The sequence below is a fragment of the Leptodactylus fuscus genome, chromosome 2 (assembly GCF_031893055.1).
Source record: "Leptodactylus fuscus isolate aLepFus1 chromosome 2, aLepFus1.hap2, whole genome shotgun sequence".
In the NCBI taxonomy this organism is placed as follows: domain Eukaryota; kingdom Metazoa; phylum Chordata; class Amphibia; order Anura; family Leptodactylidae; genus Leptodactylus; species Leptodactylus fuscus.
In genome coordinates this window covers 176,373,143-176,398,164 of record NC_134266.1, presented here as the reverse complement: position 1 = coordinate 176,398,164, position 25,022 = coordinate 176,373,143, and the positions used below count along the sequence as shown (strand labels likewise).

Sequence of the window (25,022 nt, the reverse complement as noted above, 5' to 3'; positions counted from 1 at the left end):
TAAGTAGACTTCCCAAATGGAAACCTATGCACAGATGTGAACCCGGGCCTGAATTTGATGCAAACATAAAGCAGAGATTATATTTATGAAGTAATTTTGCTTCCAAGGTCCCTTTCCTCAGGCTGCGGATTGGCCTCAGCAGTCATGTGACCGCTGAGGCCAATCAGTGACCTAAGAAAGACACTGGATGTCACATGTAGTGACGTCCTGTGTCCTCCTCTGAGGCCACTGATTGGCTTAGTGGTCACATTCAGCAGATTCTTCTGCCAGAAGAAAACACCAGAGAAGCAGAACCAGACTGCTTTGTGGATTAGTGTGTGTGTGTGTTTTTTGTTTTGTTTTTTTTCCACCTTCCCTTGCCTAATAATAATAAAAAAATATGATCCTGGACAACCCCTTTAAGGTAGTTTTAGGCTGCATCCTAAAGGGGTATGGGATTTTAACAGCTGTCCCAGGCAAAACTGAGAGAAGTTCAATGACAAATTCCTAAAGAATCCCAACAGACTGGGGCGAGGCAAGGAGATGGTATATAAGTGGGAGACTTAATATTTAGTTATGAAGAGTGGTCCAAATTTGTAATGACAGAGTAAAACGAACTTGTAATAGGAGGGAGTAGTCAACGGTGGAAGGAGCCAACATAATATTGGCAGTTAATGTCATTTCTGTTAATTATGTATCAGCCATATTGTACCCAATAAAGTTGTGTAGTAGTAAATGAATTCTCTCTGTACTAGCATACTTTCCATTTTGCTACCTTATCTTGCTCCATGTAAGGACAATTTCTTTCAGCTTTATCTGCCACCAAGGCACAGTCCAAATTCTTACGCTGGATCTTCTACAAAATGTGGTTTCATGGCTCTGTATCAGATTTAGTTCCTACATTATTTAACCAGAAGGTGTGTTTATCTAGTTATCTTATATATGTGTGGTTACTTGTGAGTTTACAAAAATGGTTGGTCAGAAAAATCTAAAATCTCTCCTTGTTTGAATAAAATGTCCTTGTGTAGATAGCAGAATGTATACATGGTGTTAATCCGTCTTAGTGTCATCCTGGTCTGCTCCTTCTAAACACAAGCCATATATTATACAAGCAGAGTTTACTTTGGAGAATATAACCCATAAATAATACACATTCTAAATTACTTTCTCTTCCAGGTTCTCAGTAAGGAGGAGTACGCCTGTTGGTTGAAATTTCATTTACAAGCCGAATCTTCATTAGAGAATCGTGAAGAGCTACTGTTTCAATCTGCAGTTCGCCTGGAGACTAATCTGCATTTGCTGGGTAAGTTTATTAATTTTCTTTTATACGAGAATAGGCGGAGGCTATTATTTTAATGCTATGCCAATTCAAACTCAGCTTTGATAACTGCGAATATTTACTCTGTAAACCGTTTTGGGAAAAAAGACTAGGCTTACTCTTTTTTTTTCTTTTTTTCTTTTTTTTTTTTTCTCCAGTATTCTCACTTGTTAGGTGCCAGTTCTAATGTCTATTAAAATTAACTATATGTGAAAATCCGGGAATATTGCAAAAAGTCTGAAAGCAAGTCTGGCAGTCCTACCATCATAGGTTTGGACACGCACAACGTTGCATGAAGCATTATGTTAGGAAAGTGTCAATTGTTTTATAGGTATTTGAGTGCTGCTGCTTTGTATTGAGATAACCACAATATAGCTGCATAGCACTTTGCCTATTGGAGTTTTGTTTTGTTTTTGGTGCAGTTTTATTCGACCAAATGTGTAAAATGCTTTGAGCCATCTCATTAATATCACTGACTTATTAAGTTAATACAGTTAGTTGTTAAAGTGAAGCAGGAAAAATGGGCAAGCGTAAGCATGTGATCAACAAGGGCTAAATTGTGATGGCTAAACAACCAGGTCAGAGGTTTTCCATTATGCTATAGTGACCAGACAAGAAAGTCATGAGCTGCCTTTTAAAACTTTTCCCATTAATATAACCATATTTAACCCCTTAAAGGGGTTGTCCCATCTCAAGGATCCTATATATTGTTTTTGAAATGCTGCTTTATTTGCCTGCTGTGTGAACTTATTCCTTCCATTGTTTACACAGTGTTGCTATAACCACGGACCTGTGAGATAGATCAAGTGACATCACTTAGTGCTGGCAGGACAATCAGCTCCTCTAATTGCAGTTTGCTATAAAGCCGAGTCTGTTATCTGTATGTAAGATAACACAGAGTCCATTATGGGCAAGCATAAGTATTGTGATACCTAATAGTGTCATTCAGCAAGCTGGGAAGGGAGCGAAGAGACTGCAGGCAAAGCTGAAACAGTGAGATAGGAACATTTATATAGTATTTGTAATGTATTGATACCTTTTAAAAAAAAAAAAAAAAAAAAAAAAAAAGTGGTCCTCAACCTGTGGAATCTGTACCCCAAGGGGTACACTCTGCAGTTTTCTGCAACTGGAAAGAAAAACAGACCCTGCTGCTCCCTGTTTCCATTAGCCCAATTTTTTATTCACTGTGCAGGTTAATTGTAAAACTGCCCTGGAATGTACATGTCACAACTGTATGCCTGCCACAAGTGCCTCCATAACAGTGTGTGCCAGTCACAGGTACCTTCAGATCCTTATTTTTTTATTTATTTATTTACATTTTCTAAGTTTACCTCTTTGGAGGGTACTTCGCTTGAATAGTCTGAGGATCACTGAGATGGAGGACCCTGTCCACAAGTAATTACAAGCTATAAAGGAAGATGTGTACTCTACAGGGCATTCTGGCTACATGCCACCATAGGAGTACAGCATCAATACATAGTGCCCATCAAAATATAATGTAATCCATGGATGTGTGAGTCCTCCAGAGCGTAACTCACTCTTTGGAACCATTTTGACTAGAAGTGTCATAGATCTAACACCCTCTTTTTTTCCATTAGGTGCTACGGGCATAGAAGACCGCTTACAAGAAGGCGTTCCAGAAACTATTACGAGGCTTCGCAAAGCTGGACTACAAATCTGGGTTCTGACTGGAGATAAACAAGAAACTGCTGTAAACATAGGGTATTCCTGCAAGCTTTTGGATCATGACGATGATCTCATCACGTTAAATGCCGAATCTATGGTATGATATGTATTTATCAGATATAATGTGAGTCAAGAAAAGAGACATTTGCTGTTTTAACCTCTCTTATGCTAAATTTTTAAAATCAATTCCTAATTGAGCTGCCTCAAGATTTATTCATTGCATGTACCGTATTTTTCGGACTATAAGACGCACTGGACTATAAGACGCACCTAGGTTTTAGAGGAGGAAAATAGGGAAAAAAATTTTTGAAGCAAACAATGGTAAAATATTTAATATATGGGAGTTGTAGTTCTGCAACAGCTGCAAGGCCACATTGACAGGTGACCCTGCAGCTGTACGGGGACGCATAGAGTGTTTTTTTGTTTGTTTTTTTTTTGCGGGGCCAGAAGTACTTTTTAGTTATACCATTTTGGGGACTATCTATTGCTTAGATCACCTTGTATTGAAAAAAAACCCGGTGGTTTATGATATATGATTTTCTACTTTTATATATATATTCTAGGGACAGGAGGTGATTTAGAACTTTTATTTATTTCATATTTTTATTATATATTTTTAAAGTTTTATTCCCCCCCGGGGGCTTGAACCTGCGGTCACTTGATTGCAAGTCCCATAGACGGCAATACAACTGTATTGCCGTCTATAGGACATTCTGTCTATTAGTATTACGGCTGGTCATAGACCCAGCCGCAATACTAATATAGCCGTGACAGGCCGGGGAGCCTCATTAGGCTCCCGGCTCTCACCCGAACAGGTCGGCTCCTGCGATATCGCCGCGCAGGAGCCGGCCTGCAACTTCACAGGTACGGGGCCGGTGGGGACCGGCGCCGGGGGAGAAGGGGCCGCTGATACTGACCCGGCATCCGCTGTACTAGAGAGGCGGATGCCGGCGAGGGATAGACGCCGGCACAGGTGCCGGGGCCTGAGACATCGCTACGCTCCTCTGCCCTGCATGAAGCCAGCGGCGGGGGGACAGAGGAACGGAATAGCATCGCCGCTGCCGCTGCTGGCTTCATGCAGGGCAGAGGAGCGCAGCGATGTCTCAGGCCCCGGCGTCTATCCCTTGCCGACATCCGCCTCTCTATTGGAGCGGATGCCAGGCGCCACATTCGGCCTATAAGACGCACCCTTCTTTTCCCCCCAAATTTGGGGGAAAAAAAGTGCGTCTTATAGTCCAAAAAATACGGTACATATTCTGCTTCCATATAAAGTTGTTTGTTTTTTTTTCTGGCACAAATCACCTATTTGAATAGGCCATTGGGCTTGTAAGCTCTGACATTACATTCATCAGTCAAATGGTACAGTAATAGGTCAGTAGCATTCAAGTGAAAGGGGCTGAGCTGCAATACCGAGTATACAGGAAAAAAAATTATGATACTGTAATATTAAGAGAAAAAAAATAATAAAAAAAAAGGTTAAGTGGTTATAGAATGTGGTGGCTTCCTTCATCCATCCTCCTTGTAGATGGAGAAATTAAGGTAGTGGCGTATTTCCTGTAGCCAACACATCAGACAAAGGTATAAAATAATTAATTTTCTACCCTATACTGATTTGTGCGAGACTAGGTGGTTTCTACATTTCTTTTGGCATTGCTGTATTTGAAATTTCTGTAGCTACAGTGTCTCAATCCATAAAGGTGGATATGAATAGCTATAAAGCTGAACTTGTAGATCTGTCAGTGGTCAATAAAAGCTCATTTCCTTTTTAATTAATTACTGATCTTATTACTTGCAATCTCAACTGTTTCCAATCCAAGGAATGAACGCTGAAGAACTGCAAAACTGTGATATATGTTCTTTGCACTTAAAGATCATGCATAGAAATTGCTGATTATTTTTTAGCATTAGCAGTTGGGGCGATGCCCATTTCTAGCAAATCAAAGAGAAATTATTTTGTTTTATGCTGACTTTAGTCTCGCAACTTTTGCAGCTGCTAAACCGTTGTTCAGAACATATGTCATCAAAGACTTTTTAAGAGTACTACATATCATATACAGCTCTGTTATTATACGAAGAATGCTAAGTATTTATAAAGTAAAATTATGCCATGTATTATCATGCCTTGCTGTCATGCATGTGCATGATGCCACAATAGATAAATTGTATGGTTAATTGTACTGCTCACTCCAAAGTATGAGAAAAGAAAACTTAAAAGTGCAACATTTCAGTCCAGATGGGCCTTAAAGGGGTTTTCCAGGCAAAATTAAAAAGATCTGTTAGTGTTATTAATGGGTTAATAAGTTCACCCATATAACTTTAGCAGTGTTTTGAGTGATTTCTGGGTTTCTCTGGGAAGGCCTAGCATCTTCTACATTTGTTTACAAGGTGTGTAGCTTCCTGCTGCAATGTGTTCTGGTAGTTGTAGGCTCTCACACTATCTCCAGCTCACCCCCCCCCCCCTTCCCGAACACACTCTCCCTGTCTCCCTAGTTATTCCTGCCACTACTAGCTTTTTCTAACTCATTCAGGCCCCAACCACCCCCACCCTATTATGTATTACCTGTCTTCTTCCGGTCTTCCGTCAATGGGGAACGCGCAGCACTGTGCTGTAGCCTTCAATAGATCTCTATTGTGTAGGCTCCCAGCTTGCTCAATAGAGATGTATTGTCGGCTTCAGTGCTTACGCCAGGATACTGGCTCTATTGCGCATGTGTGTACCAGCGTCATTGAAGCAGGAGGAGCCGTTCCCCGCAAAAGAAAGCCTAAGCAGGAAGAAAATGGGTAAGTATGATGGTGTGGATGTGGGGGGAGTAGTAGTGATGATCCGTTTCCGGAAATGATTCGTCACTGGATAGTCAAATGTGGTAAATAGGCATTTTTGATTAATAATGTAATTTAGAAAGTAGGAGGGGAGGGTGTTTTATATTGGTTTTGGGTTTTATTGTTATCCTGGACAACCCTTTTAAGAAAGATACACTGTGGACTAAAACATTGCACTTATGGACTTAAAAAAAAAAAAAAAAAAAAAAAAAAAAAAATTCCTCTTTTATCATGCATTGCCAATGTGTTGTATGTAACTTTTGTAGATATTGAGACAAACAAGTTTGACGTCTTAGGCAAATGAGGCAGTTGGTGCACTAGGACGGCCTTCAGCTCCCTGGAGCACTGCTCTATTTGTTCAGAGCCCTAACATCATCTGCCTGTGCCACCCGGTGCAGTGGGGGTTGATCTTCCCACTGCTATGACATCACCCATCCGACTTGAGCAGCAAGAGAAGTACTCCCAGGGCTGAAGTCCTGCCCTCATTGCACCAACTGCACTTGTACTTAGGACTTGAAAGCTGTTTTTCTACAAAAGTGACGTACATAACAAAGGAATGCGGTTTATCACCATAAAGTGTTCTGTAATGCAATGGGAATAGTTGAATATGCTTGGGCAAGGTGGTAGACTCCCTTTAATTAGCTCTTAAAGGTTTGCATGGCCCTGGCCCCGGTATTCTGGCCAAAGTGATTCTGCCACATTAAAGACCACCAAAATTGTTTGCGTATTATCCTGGGCCTGTACTATCTGGGCATTGGCTGCAATGATATGAGTTACATAAATGAAAATATTCACAAGGAAGTAGGGCCGTTGGGTTTCTTTTTTTCTTTTTGTGTTTTCCATAAATAAGTTTAATCTTTTATTCAGTTTTAGTATTCAACAGTAAACAGTTCTTTTCATGTTTTTGCAGGAAGCCTGTGCTGCTTTGCTTGACCAGTGTTTGCACTATGTGGAGTCCAAGATTCCAAATGGCTCAAAGGAACGATCTGCTTGGAATGTTGAATTTGGTTTGTCATCAGCTTCTGCTACAAGAAATCCAAATCTGGGACTTGTGATTGATGGCAAAACACTAGCCTTTGCACTAGACTCAAGCCAGTCGGATAAATTTATTTCACTGGCTCAAAAATGCCGCTCTGTGCTTTGCTGTCGCTCTACCCCCCTTCAAAAGAGCATGGTAGTAAAACTTGTACGAGACAAGCTGAAAGCTATGACATTAGCAATAGGTAAGCTGTGGTATGTTCTATTCTACTATGTAAAAACTGCATTTTAGCTTTATTAAAATCTAAAAACTCTTGGGGTAATAACTGTAGCAATCTTTTTTGGTATAGACTTTTTTTACACGTTCATTTTTTGGTTTCCAAAATCTTAATGAAGATTTAATTGAAGATACGTCCTTAAAATGGTTAGTATGATAACTTGAGCACTCTACATTATAGGTAGTTCCAATAGGGTGGGATAGCCAGGCTTGGCTCAAAAATCTACCTGTTCACTGTTACGTACCTTCCGTACAAATTTCTTTTACCGTGACTATTTTTTACTATATTTTATAGGTGACGGGACCAATGATGTCAGTATGATTCAGGTAGCAGACGTTGGTGTGGGTATATCTGGTCAGGAAGGAATGCAGGCAAGTTCTGACTTTTATAACTTTTTGCATAACTCTGTTTTGATCCAATGTGGAATGCTAGCTTATTCCTCGTGTTACTAATGTGAAAAGAAATGCCATTTCATGGGGCACTTTTAAGTCAACATATTTTTCTGCAAGGTGTAGATGAGATTGACAAGAATCCCATCCACCTTGTAGTGACTGTCCCCGGCCCTAAGTATTATTCTGTTTTCCTTCAATTTATTTTGATGCCATTTTACAATTTTATTTTGTCAACTCTTCATGTATATGTTTATGTATAGATGATAGATAGATAGCACTGAACCCTTTGGGTATTAAATTGCTAAATTCAAGGTTACTTTGTTTTTCTCTATGAACCCATTAATTTTTTGAGGTGTGTTTGTGTCTGACGGTCGGAGAGGCACCTATATGTGTTAGTGTAGTTTCCGCTGAGTCGGCAAATCAGTGGTAGTGGCAGCGTGTATTTGGTGTGCGTGGACTGTGTTGGGTGCGATTTACTCTCATTTTGCAGTCTGAGTGCAAGATTGAGTGAGTCGACCCCTGACAGCCGCACCCACGTCATGTGCAAGAACAACCCGTACGTGAGACACATGGACAAAAATGGAAATGTATCTGTAACGGAGGCACTGATTCACAAGGGGAAAGTGCAGTTTGATTTAGGTGACCCTAACCTATCCATATGCGAGGCTGAGTTGATCTGCTGAGTTCTGCTGACAGACTCCTATTAACCCCTTAATGACCAAGCCAAATTTTGGAAATTTGCCCTGTGTGACTTTATCAGTGAATAATTCTGTAACAGTATAGCGCATCCAAGCGATTCTGATATTGTTTTTTCGTGACATGTTGTACTTTACTGAGAAGGTAAAATTAGACTGATAGAACTTGCGTAAATTTATTTAAAAACTCAAAAATTTTCAATGTTTTCCATTTTTAGCTGCGATATCTCACATATACACAATAATACAGGGCAAAAAAGTTAGTAGTTATATACTTCCAAATGTTCCTTTTGTGTTTCAAGCATATTTGAAATAATTTTATCATATTTGAGTAACTTAGACAATTTACAAGTTTATCAAATTTATAAGCAAATTTTGGAAATTTTGAATTTGTCATTTTTTCCTGTACCAAGCTCTGTTTGCAGACAGGAATTGGTGGAATAATGACAGAACCTCCCATTAAATGACCCAATTTGGAAAACTAGACCCCTTCAGGTATTCTTTGAGGGGTATAGTGAGTATTTTGATCAAATAAATATTGTTTTGCAAGAATTATTACAAATGATGAAAAAAATGACATTTTCATTTTCTTCAAATATATGTCATTTTAAAGCCAGTTTTTTTGCACACAAAACATCAAAAAGAAGAAACACACCCCAAAATATATCACCCCACTTCTCCCGTGTTAAAATATGTCCATTTTGTGGCCTTAGTCCTATGTACACACATATAGTAGGGCCTAAGAGGTAAGGAGGGCCAATTGGATTTCAAAACACAAATTTTGCTTTCAGATATTTTAGGCCCATTGCACATTCAAACAAGATTTGAGTTACCAAAGCAATTGAAAACCCCACATAAATGACCCCATTTTATAAACTAGACTCCTTAGGGTATTCATTGAGGGGTATAGAGAGTACTTTGACCCCATAAGTTTTGAGAAAATGTGCGTCAAACAAAAAAAAAATCATATTTTTTACACAAGTGTCATTTTATAGGCAGTTTTTTTGCACATAACACATTAAAATGAAGAAAAACACCCCAAAATAGATGACCCCATTTCTCCTGTGTTCAAAAATGTACACTTTGTGGCCTTAATTCTATGTACGGATGCACGGTAGGGCCCAAAAAGAAGGGAGCACCAACTGGATTTCAAGACACAATTTTTGCTTCTAAATGTTTCAGGCCCATTGCTCATTTAAACAAGATTTGAGTTACCAAAATAATTGAAAACCCCCATAAATGACACCATTTTATAAACTAGACCCCTTGAGGTATTCATTGAGGGGTATAGTGAGTATTTTGACCCCATAGGTTTTAAAAGAATTTGCGTCAAACAAAAAATTCTCATATTTTTTACACAAGAGTGTCATTTTAAAGGCAGGTTTTTTTTGCACACAAGGCATGAAAATGAAGAAAAACACCCCAAAATAGATGGCCCCATTTCTCCCGTGTTCAAAAATGTACACTTTGTGGCCTTAATCCTATGTACGGATGCACGGCAGGGCCCAATAAGAAGGGAGCACCAACTGGATTTCAAGACACAAATTTTGCTTGCAGATATTTCAGGCCCATTGCACATTCAAACAAGATTTGAGTTACCAAAACAATTGAAAACCCCCATAAATGACCCCATTTTATAAACTAGACCCCTTAAGGTATTCATTGAGGGGTATAGTGAGCATTTTGACCCTATAGTCGTTTCACAGATTTTACTAACCTTGGGATGTGTAGGTTAAAAATTACTAAAATGTCCCTTTATCCCCAAAGTTTTCATTTTCACAAGGGGTTAAAAGAGAAAAAGCCCACCACAGTTTGTTACACAATTTCTCCTGAACACGGCAATATCCCATATGTGGCCATAATCTGCTGTATGGGGACATGGTGGGGCTTAGAATGGGAAGAGCGCTATTTGGCTTTTGGAGGGCAGATGTTGCTGGAATAGTTTTCAGGTGCCATGTCGTATCTGCAGAGCCCCTAAAGTATCAATACAATGGAAAGTCCACAGATGTGACCCCATTTTAAAAACTACACCCATCAAGGAATGTATCAAGGGGTATTATCATTTTGAGCCTAAAAATGCTTCCCAAAAATTAATGTACAAAATGAAAATTGAAATTTTTAAAGAAATCTGCCATCTCGGTGCCCAATACGTTGCACCCACTTTGTGTTGTCAGAGACCTACACTCCTAAAACTATTAAGGGGCCATCCCGAGGGGCAGAAAATTATATATGTGGGTGTAAACTGCTGCTTGGGCACACAGCAGGGCGCAGAAGGGAAGGAGCACTGCACTTTTTAGCTATTGGGGTACAGAGTTAGAGGGACTTTTGGGGCGCCATGTTGTTTTTGCAGAGCCCTGGAGGTGACAGTAAACTGGAATTCGCCAAGAAGTGACCCCATTTTGTAGGGGAAATTTTAGGGTCTCGGCAAATATGACATGGTGTCCAAACACCAACAATCTAAATCTGCACTCCAAAAGCACATAGCGCTCCTTCACATCTGCGCCCTGCTGTGTACCCAAATGGCGGTGTATGCCCACATGTATGACACTGGTGTACCCTGGATAACGGACTTAATGCCATGTGTGGGTAGAATCGGCTGTTTGGGTACAGCCGGGCACAGAAGGGAAGGAGCGCTATTTTGGTTTTTGGAGCACAGTTTGGTTTTTGGACGTCACTTTTGCAAAGCCCCTGAATTGCCAATAAAGTGGAATCCGCAGACATGTCACACCATTTTGGACACTAGCCCACAGGTGGGATTTATCAAGTGGTGTAGCGAGCATTTTTAACCCTTGAGGGTTGCATTTATTTGGTTTCCAGAAATGAAATTGCGGCTGATAATGAGAAGTTAAAAATGAAGTTTTCCAGAGATTCGCCATTTCAGTATCTGATATGTTGTGCCCGACTTATGTCAGCAGAGATACACACTCCAAACACTGGTAAGCGGGTATCCCGGGCACAACAGCTTTTAGAGCGTTCATCTTTGATACAAGGTGGGCACAACATATTATGCACTGAAATGACAGATTCCTGGAAAAATGGTCATTTTCACCTTTCACAATCATCTGCGTATTCATTTATGGATAATAAGTTATAGCAACATTTGGGGGTTAAAAATGCTGTCTGTACCCCTGGATAAATCCTTCAGGGGTGTAGTTTCCAAAATAAGGTCACATATCAGGGGATTCCACTTTACTGGTGCTTCAGCTCTGCCAAAGTGTCATGGCATCCAAAAACCAAACCGTCTGTGCTCCAAAAACCCAATAACCGTTCTTCCCTTCGGTGTCCGGCTGTGCCCTAATATCAGTATATACCCACATATGACATTACGTACGTTATCCCGGGTACACCAGTGTCATACATGGGGCATAATCTGCAGTTGGGGTACACAGCAGGGCGCAGAAGGGAAGGAGCGCAATGCGGCTTTTGGAGTACAGATTCAAATGTTTGGTATCTGGCTGCCATGTCATGTTTGTAGAGCCTGTAAGGTACCAGAAAATTGGATTCCCCAAAGGAGTGACCCCATTTTGAAAACTGCACCCCTCAAAGAATTTCTCAGGGGGTGTAGTGAGTATTAGTATCCCAGACGTGACTGCACAGCGGATGGCGAAGAGGGAATATATAAGCTGTGCGGAGGACATTGGGAACACCAAATTCCCTACTATGTCCCATTAGCTCCTATGATTGGGGGAGTCACTCTGGGGGTCACTTTGGGGTCACTTCTGGTGTCTTTTCGCTCATAAACTCTAAATCTGGGGTGTCCCCTGATATTCGCTCGCACAGATTATGTATTCCCTACCTGCCGCAGCCAGTTGTGTTCTAATGATTTGGCGATTTTGGGGTTGTTTGTCTTCACATTACTAGATGCTATATTTTCTTTATTTTTCTGGTGATGTGGCCATATAAGGGCTTGTTGTTTGCGGGATGAGATGTATTTTGTAATGACACCATGTTTGGGTGCCTACAACTTATTGAATACATTTTATTAACTCTTTTTTGCTGGATTTTCTAAAGAAAAATCAATTCTGGCATTGCATTCTACCTTTTAAATTTTTCGCCATGCAGCGTACAGTATAAGTAACATGTGACCTTTATTCTGTGGGTCGGTACGGTTACAGCGATACCTCATTTATGTTATTTTTTAATGCGATACTAATTCTGTAGAATAAAAACACATTTAGGGACATAAATCAATGTTTTTTGTATCGCCATCTTCTGAGAGGCGTAACATTTTTATTTTTTGGTTGACAGTGTTGGTTGAGGGCTTATTTTTTGCGGGACAATGTGCGCTTTTTATTGGTACTGTTGTGCGGTGATTATGACTTTTTGATCACTTTTTATAGCATATTTTGTAAGGTGAGATGGCGAAAAATCACTACTTCCGGCGGGTTTTTTCCGGGTTTTTTTTCCGACGTTCACCGTATACATTAAATATTGTTACAGTTTTATTGTTCAGATTGTTACGGACGCGACGATACCAAATATATATTGTTTTTATTAACTTTTAGGTTTTTTTTTAATATAATTCATTTTCTATAGAAAAAAGGGAATTTTGGGGCTTTATAAGTTTATTCATTTTTATCAGACACTTTATTTATTTTTCACTTTTTTCTTTTAGGACACTTGGATTAGTGATGCTTTGATAAAAGCATCACTAATTCTCTATTAGACGCTGCAGGACACAGCTGTCAGTGTCTTGCAGCGTCTGGAGGAAGTCAGACGCAGGGGCTGCCTGCGTCTGACTTCCTCTTAAAGCGGCAGGATCAACCAGGTATTGGGGGTCTCTTGGAGCTTGGGGTCACTGGCCAGACCCCAGGCTCCATGTTAGAGACATCGGCACCCCCCGATCTCGCCGCGGGGGGTGCCGATTCAGCCGGCACCGTCACGGAACCGCTTCAGTTCCGTGATCATGTTTGATCACGGAACTGAAGGGGTTAAAAAACCCCGATCGGAGACCCCTCCGATGGGGGGTTATGGAATGGGGTCTTAGCTGTTAGATACAGCTAAAATCCCATCCAATTATGTCTGCACTTACAGGGAATCCTTCCCTGACTGCCCGACTACCCGACGTAGTTTTCCTATAGGGCAGTCAGGAAGGACCTGCAAGTGCCGACGTAGATTCCCTATGGGCCGGTCGTTAAGGGGTTAAAAGGTTGCTTATCTATAGCAATCCGTTGTTCTTAAAGGACCTGTTGGACTAGAAATAAAATAAAAAATAAAGCCTGCCCTAGTGGCCAGTTGGCATCAACAAAAGTGGAGATAAACCTCTGTGTTCTCTTTTTCCGGATCCTACAACAGTCTCTTAGAAATTGTAGAAACACTGTGCAGCAAATTTAATTGTTGTATGCCTTGTCCCCATCCACGCCCACTTTGGCTTCACCCATTCCCATTGTAATAAGATATATAATAGGATCAAAGGTTGGAAATGCTGGGATAATTTTTTTTTTTTTGCGTTTTAGAGTTAATTTTAAGATCTGTGCTTACTTCACACCTTATTGTACTTGGATAATGCCTACACAAGATCTTTACTAATAAATGGCATTTAAAAATTGTTTGTAGTCATTGGATGACTGCAGTAAAATATCCAGATATTTGCTGCTCTGGTGGACATCTACGATCTCATGAAGCTTTTGAAAATTACAATATAGTGAGAAGGGTTTTCCCAGGCTTATTAATTGATTACCTATCTTTAGGATGCAATTTGGCGGGGGTCCAACAACCAAGACCCCTGCCGATTAGCTGTTTGAAGAGACAGGGTGGGTTCACATTTGTCCCCCCGTCTCCGCTTTCAGTTTCTGTCTTCTGCCCAAGAAACCAGACAGGAGATGGAAACTGGCAGGAGTCATTTTTCAAACCCATTCATTTGAATGGGTTTGCAAAGTGTCTGCCCGTGAGCGTTTTGTGGTCTCCGCAGCAAAACCATTTTTTTTTTTTTAACCGGACACAAAGACGGACATGCAGGACTTTGTGTGAAAGCGGAGACCGGGGCACAGATGTGAACCTGCCCACACCAGTGTTTAGGTGAGTGCTGCGTTCTCATCACAGAACTCCAAGCATACTGTACATTTGTATAGAAACTATGCTTGGTATCACAGCTCTCCCTATTCATTTAAATGTTCGGAATGGGTCATGTAATTGCTGAACTTGGCCTTTGAAGCTTAAAGGGGTTATCCAACTTCAAAAAATTATCTGCAAATATATCCACAACAGTACTAAATACTTACTGTTCCACTTTGTTTCCTTTCCATGGTTTTAATTCAATTTTCTTCTCTTAATACGGTTATTTACATGCAATGATTCTATGGAAAAACTACGTTTCCCATGATTCATCTTCTTTCCTCACTCTCTGTACCTTTCCCTTTTCTACTTCTCCCTCGAAAGAAATCACAGGACACACACACACGTAAGCAAACTCCATCCCTGGATTTGTGTTGTGTCAAATTTCTTGTTCAGTCTGTGCAGCACCACATATCTGACCAGGTAATAAATCACTCTCACACCTGAGGTGAGTATAAGTGGCTGCAAGGAGGTTATGTGCAGCTGTGACTTTCATTTGCTGGCTGAACTGCTCACAGGGAGAAGTGAGCTTGTAAACAAAACATCACAGCTGTGGCAATGACAGGAAAATAAAGCAGATAACCTCTCTAATGGTTAATCCTGTTATTTGGCCCATATTTTTTTTTTTTTAAACTACATAACTCCTTTTATGTGGCCCTTAAGGAGCACCACTACAAGCAACTAATCATGGGGTTTCAGACCCTCAGTGACCATCAGTTGATGACCTATCCTAAAATAGGTAATCTGTTAATAAATCCTGAAAAACCCCTTAGAGAAAAATATTTTGACTTCAACGTCTTCTTTTAGTGTCTTAAAAAAACAAAACCAAAGTAATACTAGATTTTATGAACTAGGAAACCATTCGAGTAGCCTCTTGGCCCATCTGATCCATCAAAACACCATCTTCCCACTATAGCGAACTGACTGCCTGGCACCAGGAACTTGCAGATTACCTGACTGATCTCCCTTTTCCCACATTAGCGAAGGATCAGAGAACATGTCTTGATTCTCCTCTTACACTTGATCTGTCTGCTGCTCTTGCTGATATGGCAAGGGATAAGTCCCCTGGTTCTCATATGCATGTTAGTAATTTTCTTGTTGCCATTTCTAAATATGCACTATATAGACTAGTGAAAAAAGTGCATTTTCCTTCATTCATTCTGTAAAGTGGAGTACAACACGACTGACCTTTTATGGTTGCAGACATTGAATATGCAGCAAATTAAATTAACCTCCCTATGCACTTCATTATACTCTATAAAAGAAATTGATTTCTGTTTTCACTCCATTACACCTTCCAGAGCAAATTCTAAACCAAGCAGATCAAACGGACTTCTAGTTGTATGCTATTATACACATTACAGCAATTTTCACATCTAATTTCACAGTGGAAGTTAGACATCTGTGCATTTCTGTTAAACATGTAGAATATTATTGGCGGAACCGTGTTGCAGGATTGCCATTTTTGCTTCAATCTTGCACTGTGTGAACTGTTTGATTTTTCTGGGAGATACCAGCTATCGAAGTTACAGAAGACAAACCCAAGATGAAGCGCAATTTTTGGTCTGATATAATTAATTATATTTATGTATTTCATTTCCTTCATCCTCTCTCCTTACAGGCGGTGATGGCCAGTGACTTTGCTGTCCCAAGGTTTCGATACTTGGAGAAGCTGCTGCTTGTTCATGGTCGATGGTGTTACTCTCGACTTGCAAATATGGTTTTATATTTCTTCTACAAGAATGCTGTAAGAAAAATTTACTTATAATAATATTGTTATTGTCATATAGTGTTGATGTGTTACTGATCATCTCCCTTTTGGCTTAGATTCTTATTTTCCTATACTATATGCAAATGAGGGCACAACACCATCTCGCTGCTTATTACTGTAACAAAGTCTGAGAAGGCAAAGAAGGTTACTGTATGTACACGAGTATAAGCCGGGGGGGGGGGGCCGCTATGACCAGCCGCTATGACCAGCCGCAGTAGTAATATATAGAATGTCCCATAAAATAGTGAAAAAAAGCTTTAAAAAAATTAAGTAATTAAAAGTTCTAAATCACTCCTATCCCTAGAATACATATAAAAGTAGAAAATTACTATGAAACACATACACATTAGGTATCCATATGTCTGAAAGTGCTCGGTCTACTGAATATAGGGTATGTGCAATGCTCCTGTTCCGTTGGAAAGGGGTTAATAGGAGCACTGCAGATACCCTATATTCAGCCAGGCTGAATCCAAGTGGGGGGAAAAAAAACCTCAGTCCTCAAGCTCAGGGAAGGGGCAGACAGACAACCAAAACACCCCCTCCCCTTCCCCAGCACCCAGCAACTACTGCACCCAAAAACTCTGACCATTTTAATTTTTGAAATTTTCCAGTAGCTGCTGCATTTCCCCCCCTCGGCTTATACTTGAGTCAATAGTTTTCCCAGTTTTTTGTGGTAAAATTAGGGGCCTCGGCTTAAATTTAGGTCGGCTTATACTCGAGTATATATGGTGCTGCATTAGCACTTCTTACCAGTTGTGTATTTGATTCAGGCATATACGGTATGGTACTGCATAGCATCTGCCACATTGTGGACAACAAAAAAACTCCACAAAGTGTTTCAAGTGGCTGATTGCTTACTTTTTGTTGCTTGGCACTCGGCACCCTCAAAACCACATATTTGCATATCTGTGTGGTTTTCAGCTACTACATGGGATCCTACCCCTGTGTTAGTTTTTGGTTAAACATTATCATGGTCCATTAACAGACTATATAAAGTTAATCTCCTTAAAAATTGATCACTGATCTATATTTGGCAACAAAGTAGCCTCTTCTTCTGGAATTCTTTTACTGGATTGTAATATGGTGGTTTGTACATGCCAGTGGTGGCTGAATAAATAATCACTAAATCTATTTGTATACACCTGAAGTGGAAATTGCAAAGCAAATTAGGAAATCTTGTGTTTATTGAACAGCCTTACGTATTTCTATGACTTCTATGTAATGCTTACATAAAAACCTAGTCAAGGTAATTCCCCAGAGTGCCAAGTTAATAAATCTTAAATGAATACCTCTATGTGTATTATCTGTGATTTTCTCATGCTGATGTCTCTTAACTTTGTGTGTCATAAAAGAACCATTTACTTGAGCTCATTCCTTAGTAATGACCCTTCCAAAAATAAGTTCAGCTCCTTTTTTGCAGTTAGATGATTGAGCCTCGGTGTCATATATATAAGGTAGAAGCCCTAGAAGTGTCAGTCGATACTCATTATAGTCATATTGTTGTGTGTAGAGATGAGCAAGTAGGTATTCGATCGAATAGTCTAATATTGAGGTCTACTCGAATCAAATTTCGAATTTTCGAATATTTCACTACCCTTTCATCTTTACTGTATACGTTTGTTTTTTTTGTTTTTTTTAATGCCTACGTTGTCCTAGTTCCTGTCCCACCCCCCTGCATAGTTATTGGTGTAAAAAAAAAAGCGCCAGGAAAGGTGGGAGGGGAATCAAATTTTTACTGCGTTTACCGCGCAGTATTTGACCAAGTATGAGTATTTAGAATACCATAGTATTCAATCGAATACCTACTCGATCAAATACTACTCGCTCATCTCTAGTTGTGTGTTCTACTTCAAAGATCGACGGAAATGTTAAGTGAAAAGAGTATTTTTGAACAACTTATTGGGTATAAGCAAAGTGTTGGAATAAATTTGATCTTGGATGGCATGTTCGGTTCTATTGTACTACATGCCTGCTGGGACTCTCTATGCTTGTCCTTGTCAGTTTCAACCTATGTTTCACCTCATCATGTACCAAGTTGTTTTGAATATACAAATGATTCATAAAGGGATTATCCACTTTGTAATATTGATGGCCTATCCTCAGGACTTCAGACTTTGACTTCAGTGGGACATCACTGCCCTACCTCAAGCTGCTGCTACAGTTTGGATGTTGAATGAGCAGCGCAGCTCTCCGGTATGTAAATATTACTGGAAGCTTCACAGTCCCAAAGACGAGGGTCTGTGAGAGCCTTGGGTGATTTTTGCAGATCTTATATTGATGTCCTATGCTGAGGATAGGCTATCAGTATTAGAAAATGGATAAACCCTTTAAATGGTTTTCCAGCCAGGTAAGGTTGACAGCCTATCATCAAGATAATATAAGATCAGAAGGGGGTCTGACTCTTGTTAGAAATAATCTTCGCTCCAAGTTGCAAAACGTTATTCCAGTCTGTAGTAGCGCTGAGTAGTATTTCAGTAGTCCCTACTAACATCTGTTTAACTGTTAAAATTCCCTCCGATCAATTTTATATGGCTAAAAAACCTTTAATGTGTTAACCTTGTTCATGGACATATTGAGTGGAGTCTTCAGGTCCTAGTGATTTTTAGCTTCACTAACATTTGCCTTTTTCTTCTTTTGTAGATGTTTGTGGCACTTCTGTTTTGGTACCAATTTTACTGTGGGTTCTCTGGATCAGCGATGATTGACCAGTGGTATCTTATCTTTTTCAATTTACTTTTCTCATCCATTCCACAACTGGTTACTGGAATTCTTGATAAAGACCTTCCATCTGAAATGCTGATCGCTGTTCCTGAGCTGTATAGAAGTGGACAGACAATGGAGGTACTGTGGCCCATTTATGCTAGAAGGGTCATACCATTATTTACTTTTATGTCTGAAACTAAATACTATCATTAGATTGTAATAATTAACTCTTTAAACATTCGAGAATAGCAACAAGTGTTTGTAGCATTAGAGACCTTCATAGTGTGTATTAAAAGGTTTGGATTGATTTGTTTGCTATTATACAAGAACCTGCCGGTAGTCCGTAGCGAAGTGGTGAAATTCTTACAATAATCTTTAAGATTATATATTTGCAGAATTTGAAATAAGAGTGGATTTGAAATTCTACTTTGAAATAAAATGACTATTAAATATCTGCTTACGGAGTCTCATTTGTGTGAATGTGTGTAGTAATTTTGCACAGTCTGAGCTGCAGTGTAAAGCACAACTGCCTGAACGTAAACTGAGAGAGACGCACACATGTATCCACTTCTGATTTATTTTACGCCACAGCTTCTGCTTCACTAAGATCCGCTTTCCTCTACTTAGGAGTAGGTAGGACCTGCATCATTCAGACATTTATAGTATATCTTTTAAATATGCCTTAAATGTCCAAATTAAGGCTAACATTTTAACTTTAAAGGGATTCTATCATAAAAATCTAATTTTTTTTGTCGATCACACGTAGGAATAGCCTTAAGAAAGGCTATTCTTCTCATACCTTTAGATGACTTCTCTGCGCCTCCGTTCGGTAGAAATCCTGGTTTTCATTGAATGCAAATGAGTTCTCTCGCAGCACTGGGGGCGTCCCTAATGCTGCGAGAGAAATCTCCAGCACTGCCTCCATCTTCTTCAGGAACGACCTTTCTGAGCGACTTCTTCCAGAGCTGAGTTCAAACTTCTAGGCAGAACCGACTGCGCATGCCCACAGGCCACAAGAAAATGGCCGCTTACTTTCTGTGTGAGCAACAAAAAATGTGATTTTAATGATAGAATCCCTTTAACTCTACTAAGACCTTATGCTGGTAAGTGTTTGGAGATAAATACCATACCTTTTACGTTTTTGTCTTTCTATTTCCTGCAGGAGTACAAGCCTCATATGTTTTGGCGCAACATGATTGATGCCTTCTATCAGAGTCTTGTTTGTTTTTTCATTCCATATTTTGTAAGTTACTTTAATATAGTGATAAAGGAATGTAAGAAAATTTTAGAGTCTGTAAACAGATGTTTTGGTTTTTTTTATTTTTTTTTATCATGCAGACGTTCTATGATTCTGATATTGATTTGTTCACATGGGGAACTCCAATAGTCACATGTGCTCTATTTACCATTATGCTGCACTTGGGCATAGAGACCAAAACCTGGGTAAGTCGCTGTTTGAATTTCTCATTTATGTCTGAAAAAAGTATTTTTAGGGAGATTTCACAGAGGTATAATACACAGTGGTTTGTGGTACAAGCGGATGACCTTTTATAAAATATCGCGATAGTGAGCATGCTGCAGATTTTTTTATGTGTGGAAATTGACATGCAGTGCAAATTAAAAATCTGCAGTTTTTGATACAGATATTGACAATGAATTTGACTTCTAGTGTAGTAGGTCAACCCCTATGTCATCCATATGAAACACATTCAGAGCTTGCTGTAGATTTCAAGCAAGATTCACAGAGGAAATATTCCTCAAATAGTATTTTTGGACTGTGTTTGCATCTAGTGTATGTTATATTTGTGCTCTTCTGGTCCGTAAGAGGTTAACAATGGACCCCTGAAAATAACGGATCTTAACATACTTCATTGACTATAATGGGGTACATCAGTTGTCCGGTTGTTTTTATCTGAGATTGGTGGATGAGAAAGTCAGGTTTGGCGCACTTTCTCATCCAGTGATTTCTAACTGATCTGTGCCAGACAGACAACCAGGCCAGGGGTGAATGTACGAATATTCATTTTATAGATCTAGTTTGTACTGTAATGTAAACTATACATTTATGAATTGACTTGTTTTGTTTTCAGACTTGGATCAATGTGTCCTCCATTGCCTTCAGTATTCTACTATTTTTTACTGTGGCTTTGATTTACAATTCAGCCTGTCCAACATGCAACCCTCCTTCAAACCCATACTGGACTATGCAGAAACTCCTCACCAATCCTTTGTTTTATTTTATTTGCGTCTTGTCACCCATCACTGCTTTGTTACCAAGGTATTTTATGTTATGTTTTCTTTTCTTTTCCCTTATTTATGTTGCTTTATGTATCATGCCAACCTTCATAGTAAGTTAGAGAGCATCTGTCACTTGAACCCAGCATATCAACCAAACCCCACAGGTAATTTATGGTCACCTGAATCAAAGGATGTTTGCCCCTTGTAAATTGTTGCCTCTGCTTACATGTTTTTTCTGCTGTTGTGAAATATGCAAATGAACTCTTTGGATCAAAGAGTGTGTTGTGGTTGGCCCAGCCCTCCTTCCATCCTCTGATTGACAAGGCCTGCTACGGTATACATAATGTAGTTTGGTCTGAGTTCTGTTGCACTTACCACTGCTTAACATGTGCTGTGGATACAAACAATGATTGTGACAGGGTCAGATACTGTATACCTGATCTCACCTGTCAATCAAAGGAGGGAGGGGCAGGGGGCAGCACAGGGTGGTTGGAGGCTTCTCTCTTTTGGTCAGCCACAATGCCTTTTTTTAGGGAAAAGACTATATCTCATCAACTGAGGCACCAATTTACAAGGTTAAAACACTTTAAATCAAGTGACTAATCTACGGGGCTGGGTTGATAGATGACAGGCTCCCTTTTTAAAGAGTATGTATACCTTTTGTATTAATTTGTATTATTAATTTTGTATTATTTGTATAAATTTGTAGTCTTCATTAAAAATGTTCCCCTCTTTTTACATTTACAGCTAGTATGCAGACCAATGACTCTTCTTTGTTGCAGACTAGAAACACATCCTGCTTAGTCTGATCCAGCTGCCACAGTAACTCTTTTTGCGATCATGTAGTTGGATGGTTAATAGTAGGGGTCAGATGGAAGGGAACATAAATGCAGGCTCAGATCACATACAAATTGCTTGTAGTCTGTAACTTTGGAGACTCAGAGACCCGCATACAGAGCAGTTGCCCATTTTTTCTTTTATTTATTTATTTATTTTTTTAAATACAATGGAAGAAAAATGAGTTGTGAGATCTATATTATTCCTATTACCTATGGAATACTAATTTCCTGCTACTTTATATTATCCGTTGTAATCCTAATCCAGGGATTCTGCGTTAGGGTTTTTTGCCTGAAGGAGGTGAATATGTGTTTGTCTATGTTCTGCAATGGATTTACATTTCAAATAGTATATTGCTTATTAACAGCTTTCCCCTTTGTGCTTATTTTAGGTTTTTATACAAATCTGTCCAAGGAACAATGTTTCCAACGCAGGTTCAAGTTGGACGCCAAGTGTTGAAAGCACATCCCGACTGCCTAGCTCTAGTCAATAAGCAAACTTCTATCACCACATCTCTTCCAGATCAACAAATTAATACCACTTTGTCAACTGTAAGTGACTTCCATTCAGCTAGGAACCAAACGGAAGCCAAAGTGGACCGAGAGAGAGAGACTCAAATTCTTTACTTTCCTAGCCAAGAAGAAAAAGTGCTAACAGAGGGCATCCTCTATTCCAACCCAAATCCTTCCCTTTCTGTAAAGGAACATGACCAATCTCTTACATGTTTCCAACCATACACCCTTGACTCTTCCGTGGCATCGGAAACTATGTATGCGGATGAAATGGTTCATTGGAATTCAAAGCTGGACCAGTCGGACATTGGTTTGATGAGTTGGATAACGTCTACTCCTTTATTAAAGGACTCTGATAGGCCAAAGCAAATATCAGCTGTTCAGAACTCATCAAAAGATTCCCTTATGTTGCCTTCTGATTTATATCTTTCTAAAGACTCCAAAGTAAACCTAAGATGTAATACCAGCATTTCCGAGAGAATAATTAGGAGCACAGGGAATGGGGAAGTACAAGAAACAACATTTTTATAAATGAATCTGTATGTATATATATATATTTTGAGACACTATTTATATTTTCTACTTTGCACAGTATTTTATAGGTAATTTACCTTGTTTCAGAATCTGAAGCAAGTGTTTAGCGGTACAGAAGTGTTTTCTGTTTTATGTAAATAACCTGTTCTGAAATTCTATTAGAGATTTATGAAAAAAGACTGTATAAAGTGTTTTTTGGGTTTTTGTTTTTTTGTTTGTTTTGTTTTATTTGGTTAACTAGCTTTACCAAACTTCTGAAAGATGCAAAAGAGAAATTTATTTGTAGAGTTCAAGTTTATATTTTATTTGACATTTGTGCAATTTCTTCCCATGATGCTTGGCATCTGGGAGACTACCTGTCATTTACACTGATCGAATGAATACGTTTAACAAAGTGCCTTATAGGAGAAGTAAATGGAATCCTTTTAAATGCAGATGGATATACAATGATGGCTCTGGTATCGAAGTGTTGACAAGTTTGTCAGATGTGTGTATAGTGGATGTACAACTAATAACATAACATGGAAAACTATAGATGTAGATAATGGGTCACGGAAAGAAAAATGTACATTGGTTTGTAGACAACAGCCCATCCTGGATAGTGGGTGATGTAAACACTAAGGAGAATGAGTTTGCAATGTATACAGTGTACAGCAGTAGGGCTAGACTGATCATCACATTGATGGAGAATTTGCCAGATCTATTTTAGCTACATATATACATTAATAATCACAACTGTATTGTCTGAGGCCTTGATAGGGTTCCCATTTTCATGCATGAAGCCATATAGAGAACCTTTCACTCACACAGACTAAGCGTGCAAACTGTCCATGCTGTACTCTTAAGCTAAGAGAAAAGGTAGAGAAGACTCTTACATGCTTTTGTGGGACTGTTTCTGGGCTTAATATGCGAATGAGAGTATGGCGAGTATTACATTGTTGGAATCTGTGTGTCTATCCATCCATTATTGTAGTTCAGGGCCACTTTAATAGGGACAGGTTTCCTTTAACTGCAGTCATCTAATTTTATGCAGAACTCTATGAATCGGACAAAAACAAATTATGGTGTATTTCATCTGATGTCATATCTATAGCTAGATATTCTGTAGACTAGCTCCAGACACACCTAGAGATTGTACTGCTCCACACTAGGAGCGATACAGGCTCCATGGTCAGAACTATCTAAATCATTAAGTAAAGATCATTAAAACAACATTGATCAGAGTTTCTGGTTTCCCTATAAATGCAACTTGGCCATGATGTAATGATTTATAAAAACGCACTTCTAGTGTTTGAAAAAAGTCTTCCATGCTGATATGTGTGTGTGTGAATACATATCTATCTATATATATATATATATATATATATATATATATATATATATATATACACACACACAAACAAACACCGTAATGTGCAAAAGTTTTAGGCAATGGAGTGTAAGAATGCATTTGAATATAGAATAACCTTAAGGTGATCCTATCATTAAAATTAAAAAAAAATTCTGCCTACCACGTAGGAATAGCCTTAAGAAAGGCTATTCTTCTCCTACCTTTAGATGTCTTCTGCGTGCCACCATTCAGTATATAATCTGGTTTTTTGTCGGTATGCAAATGAGTTCTCTCGCAGCAATGGGGGCGGGCCCCAGCACTCAAACAGCACTGGGGCGTCCCCAATGCTGCGAGAGAACTCTCCAGCGCCGTCTCCATCTTCTGTAGGAACGGGCTCTCTTCGTGCCTCCTTCCAGCGGTAGGCAGAAAAAATTGAGTTTTAATGATGGGATCCCTTTAATGAACAAAAGATAAATCTAAATAAAATCAATATTTGGTGTGACCAACTTCTTCTAGTTACACTTGCACACAATTTTTTTTATGGAACTCTGCAGGGAAGTTATTGTTCCAAACATCTTGGAGAACTAACCACAGATCTTCTGTTGATGTAGGTTTGTGCCAATCTTTTTGTGTCTTAGTGATCCCAGACAGACTGGATGATGTTGAGATCTGGGGGACATATCATCATTTCAAGGACTCCTCTGGCAAAGTTTGGTTTATATCAAAGAATGGTATAGTTTACTGTAATGAAGTTATTTTTGTCAATTTAAAAAAAAAAAACACTTCTATTTTTTTTTAAGCATTCTAATTTTGCAATATTTGCCCACCCCTGCCTAAAACTTGTGCACAGTACTGTATAATCTTTTGAAGTGATAGGTTGTAAGTCTGAAGCTGCAC

General features: G+C 39.3%; 1 protein-coding gene across 1 annotated transcript in view; it reads left to right on the top strand.

The window, feature by feature from the left end:
* ATP10A (ATPase phospholipid transporting 10A (putative)) overlaps nt 1–23,039 on the top strand; it is a 97,133-nt gene extending 74,094 nt beyond the window's left edge. The window contains exons 12-21 of the mRNA XM_075265208.1: nt 1,156–1,282; nt 2,896–3,080; nt 6,714–7,026; nt 7,354–7,430; nt 15,822–15,947; nt 18,612–18,812; nt 19,837–19,917; nt 20,013–20,117; nt 20,765–20,952; nt 22,141–23,039. Coding sequence (XP_075121309.1) covers nt 1,156–1,282; nt 2,896–3,080; nt 6,714–7,026; nt 7,354–7,430; nt 15,822–15,947; nt 18,612–18,812; nt 19,837–19,917; nt 20,013–20,117; nt 20,765–20,952; nt 22,141–22,792 — 2,055 coding nt within the window. The 3' untranslated portion in view covers nt 22,793–23,039. The remainder of the gene's footprint in view (nt 1–1,155; nt 1,283–2,895; nt 3,081–6,713; nt 7,027–7,353; nt 7,431–15,821; nt 15,948–18,611; nt 18,813–19,836; nt 19,918–20,012; nt 20,118–20,764; nt 20,953–22,140) is intronic.
* The last annotated feature ends 1,983 nt before the right edge of the window (nt 23,040–25,022 follow it).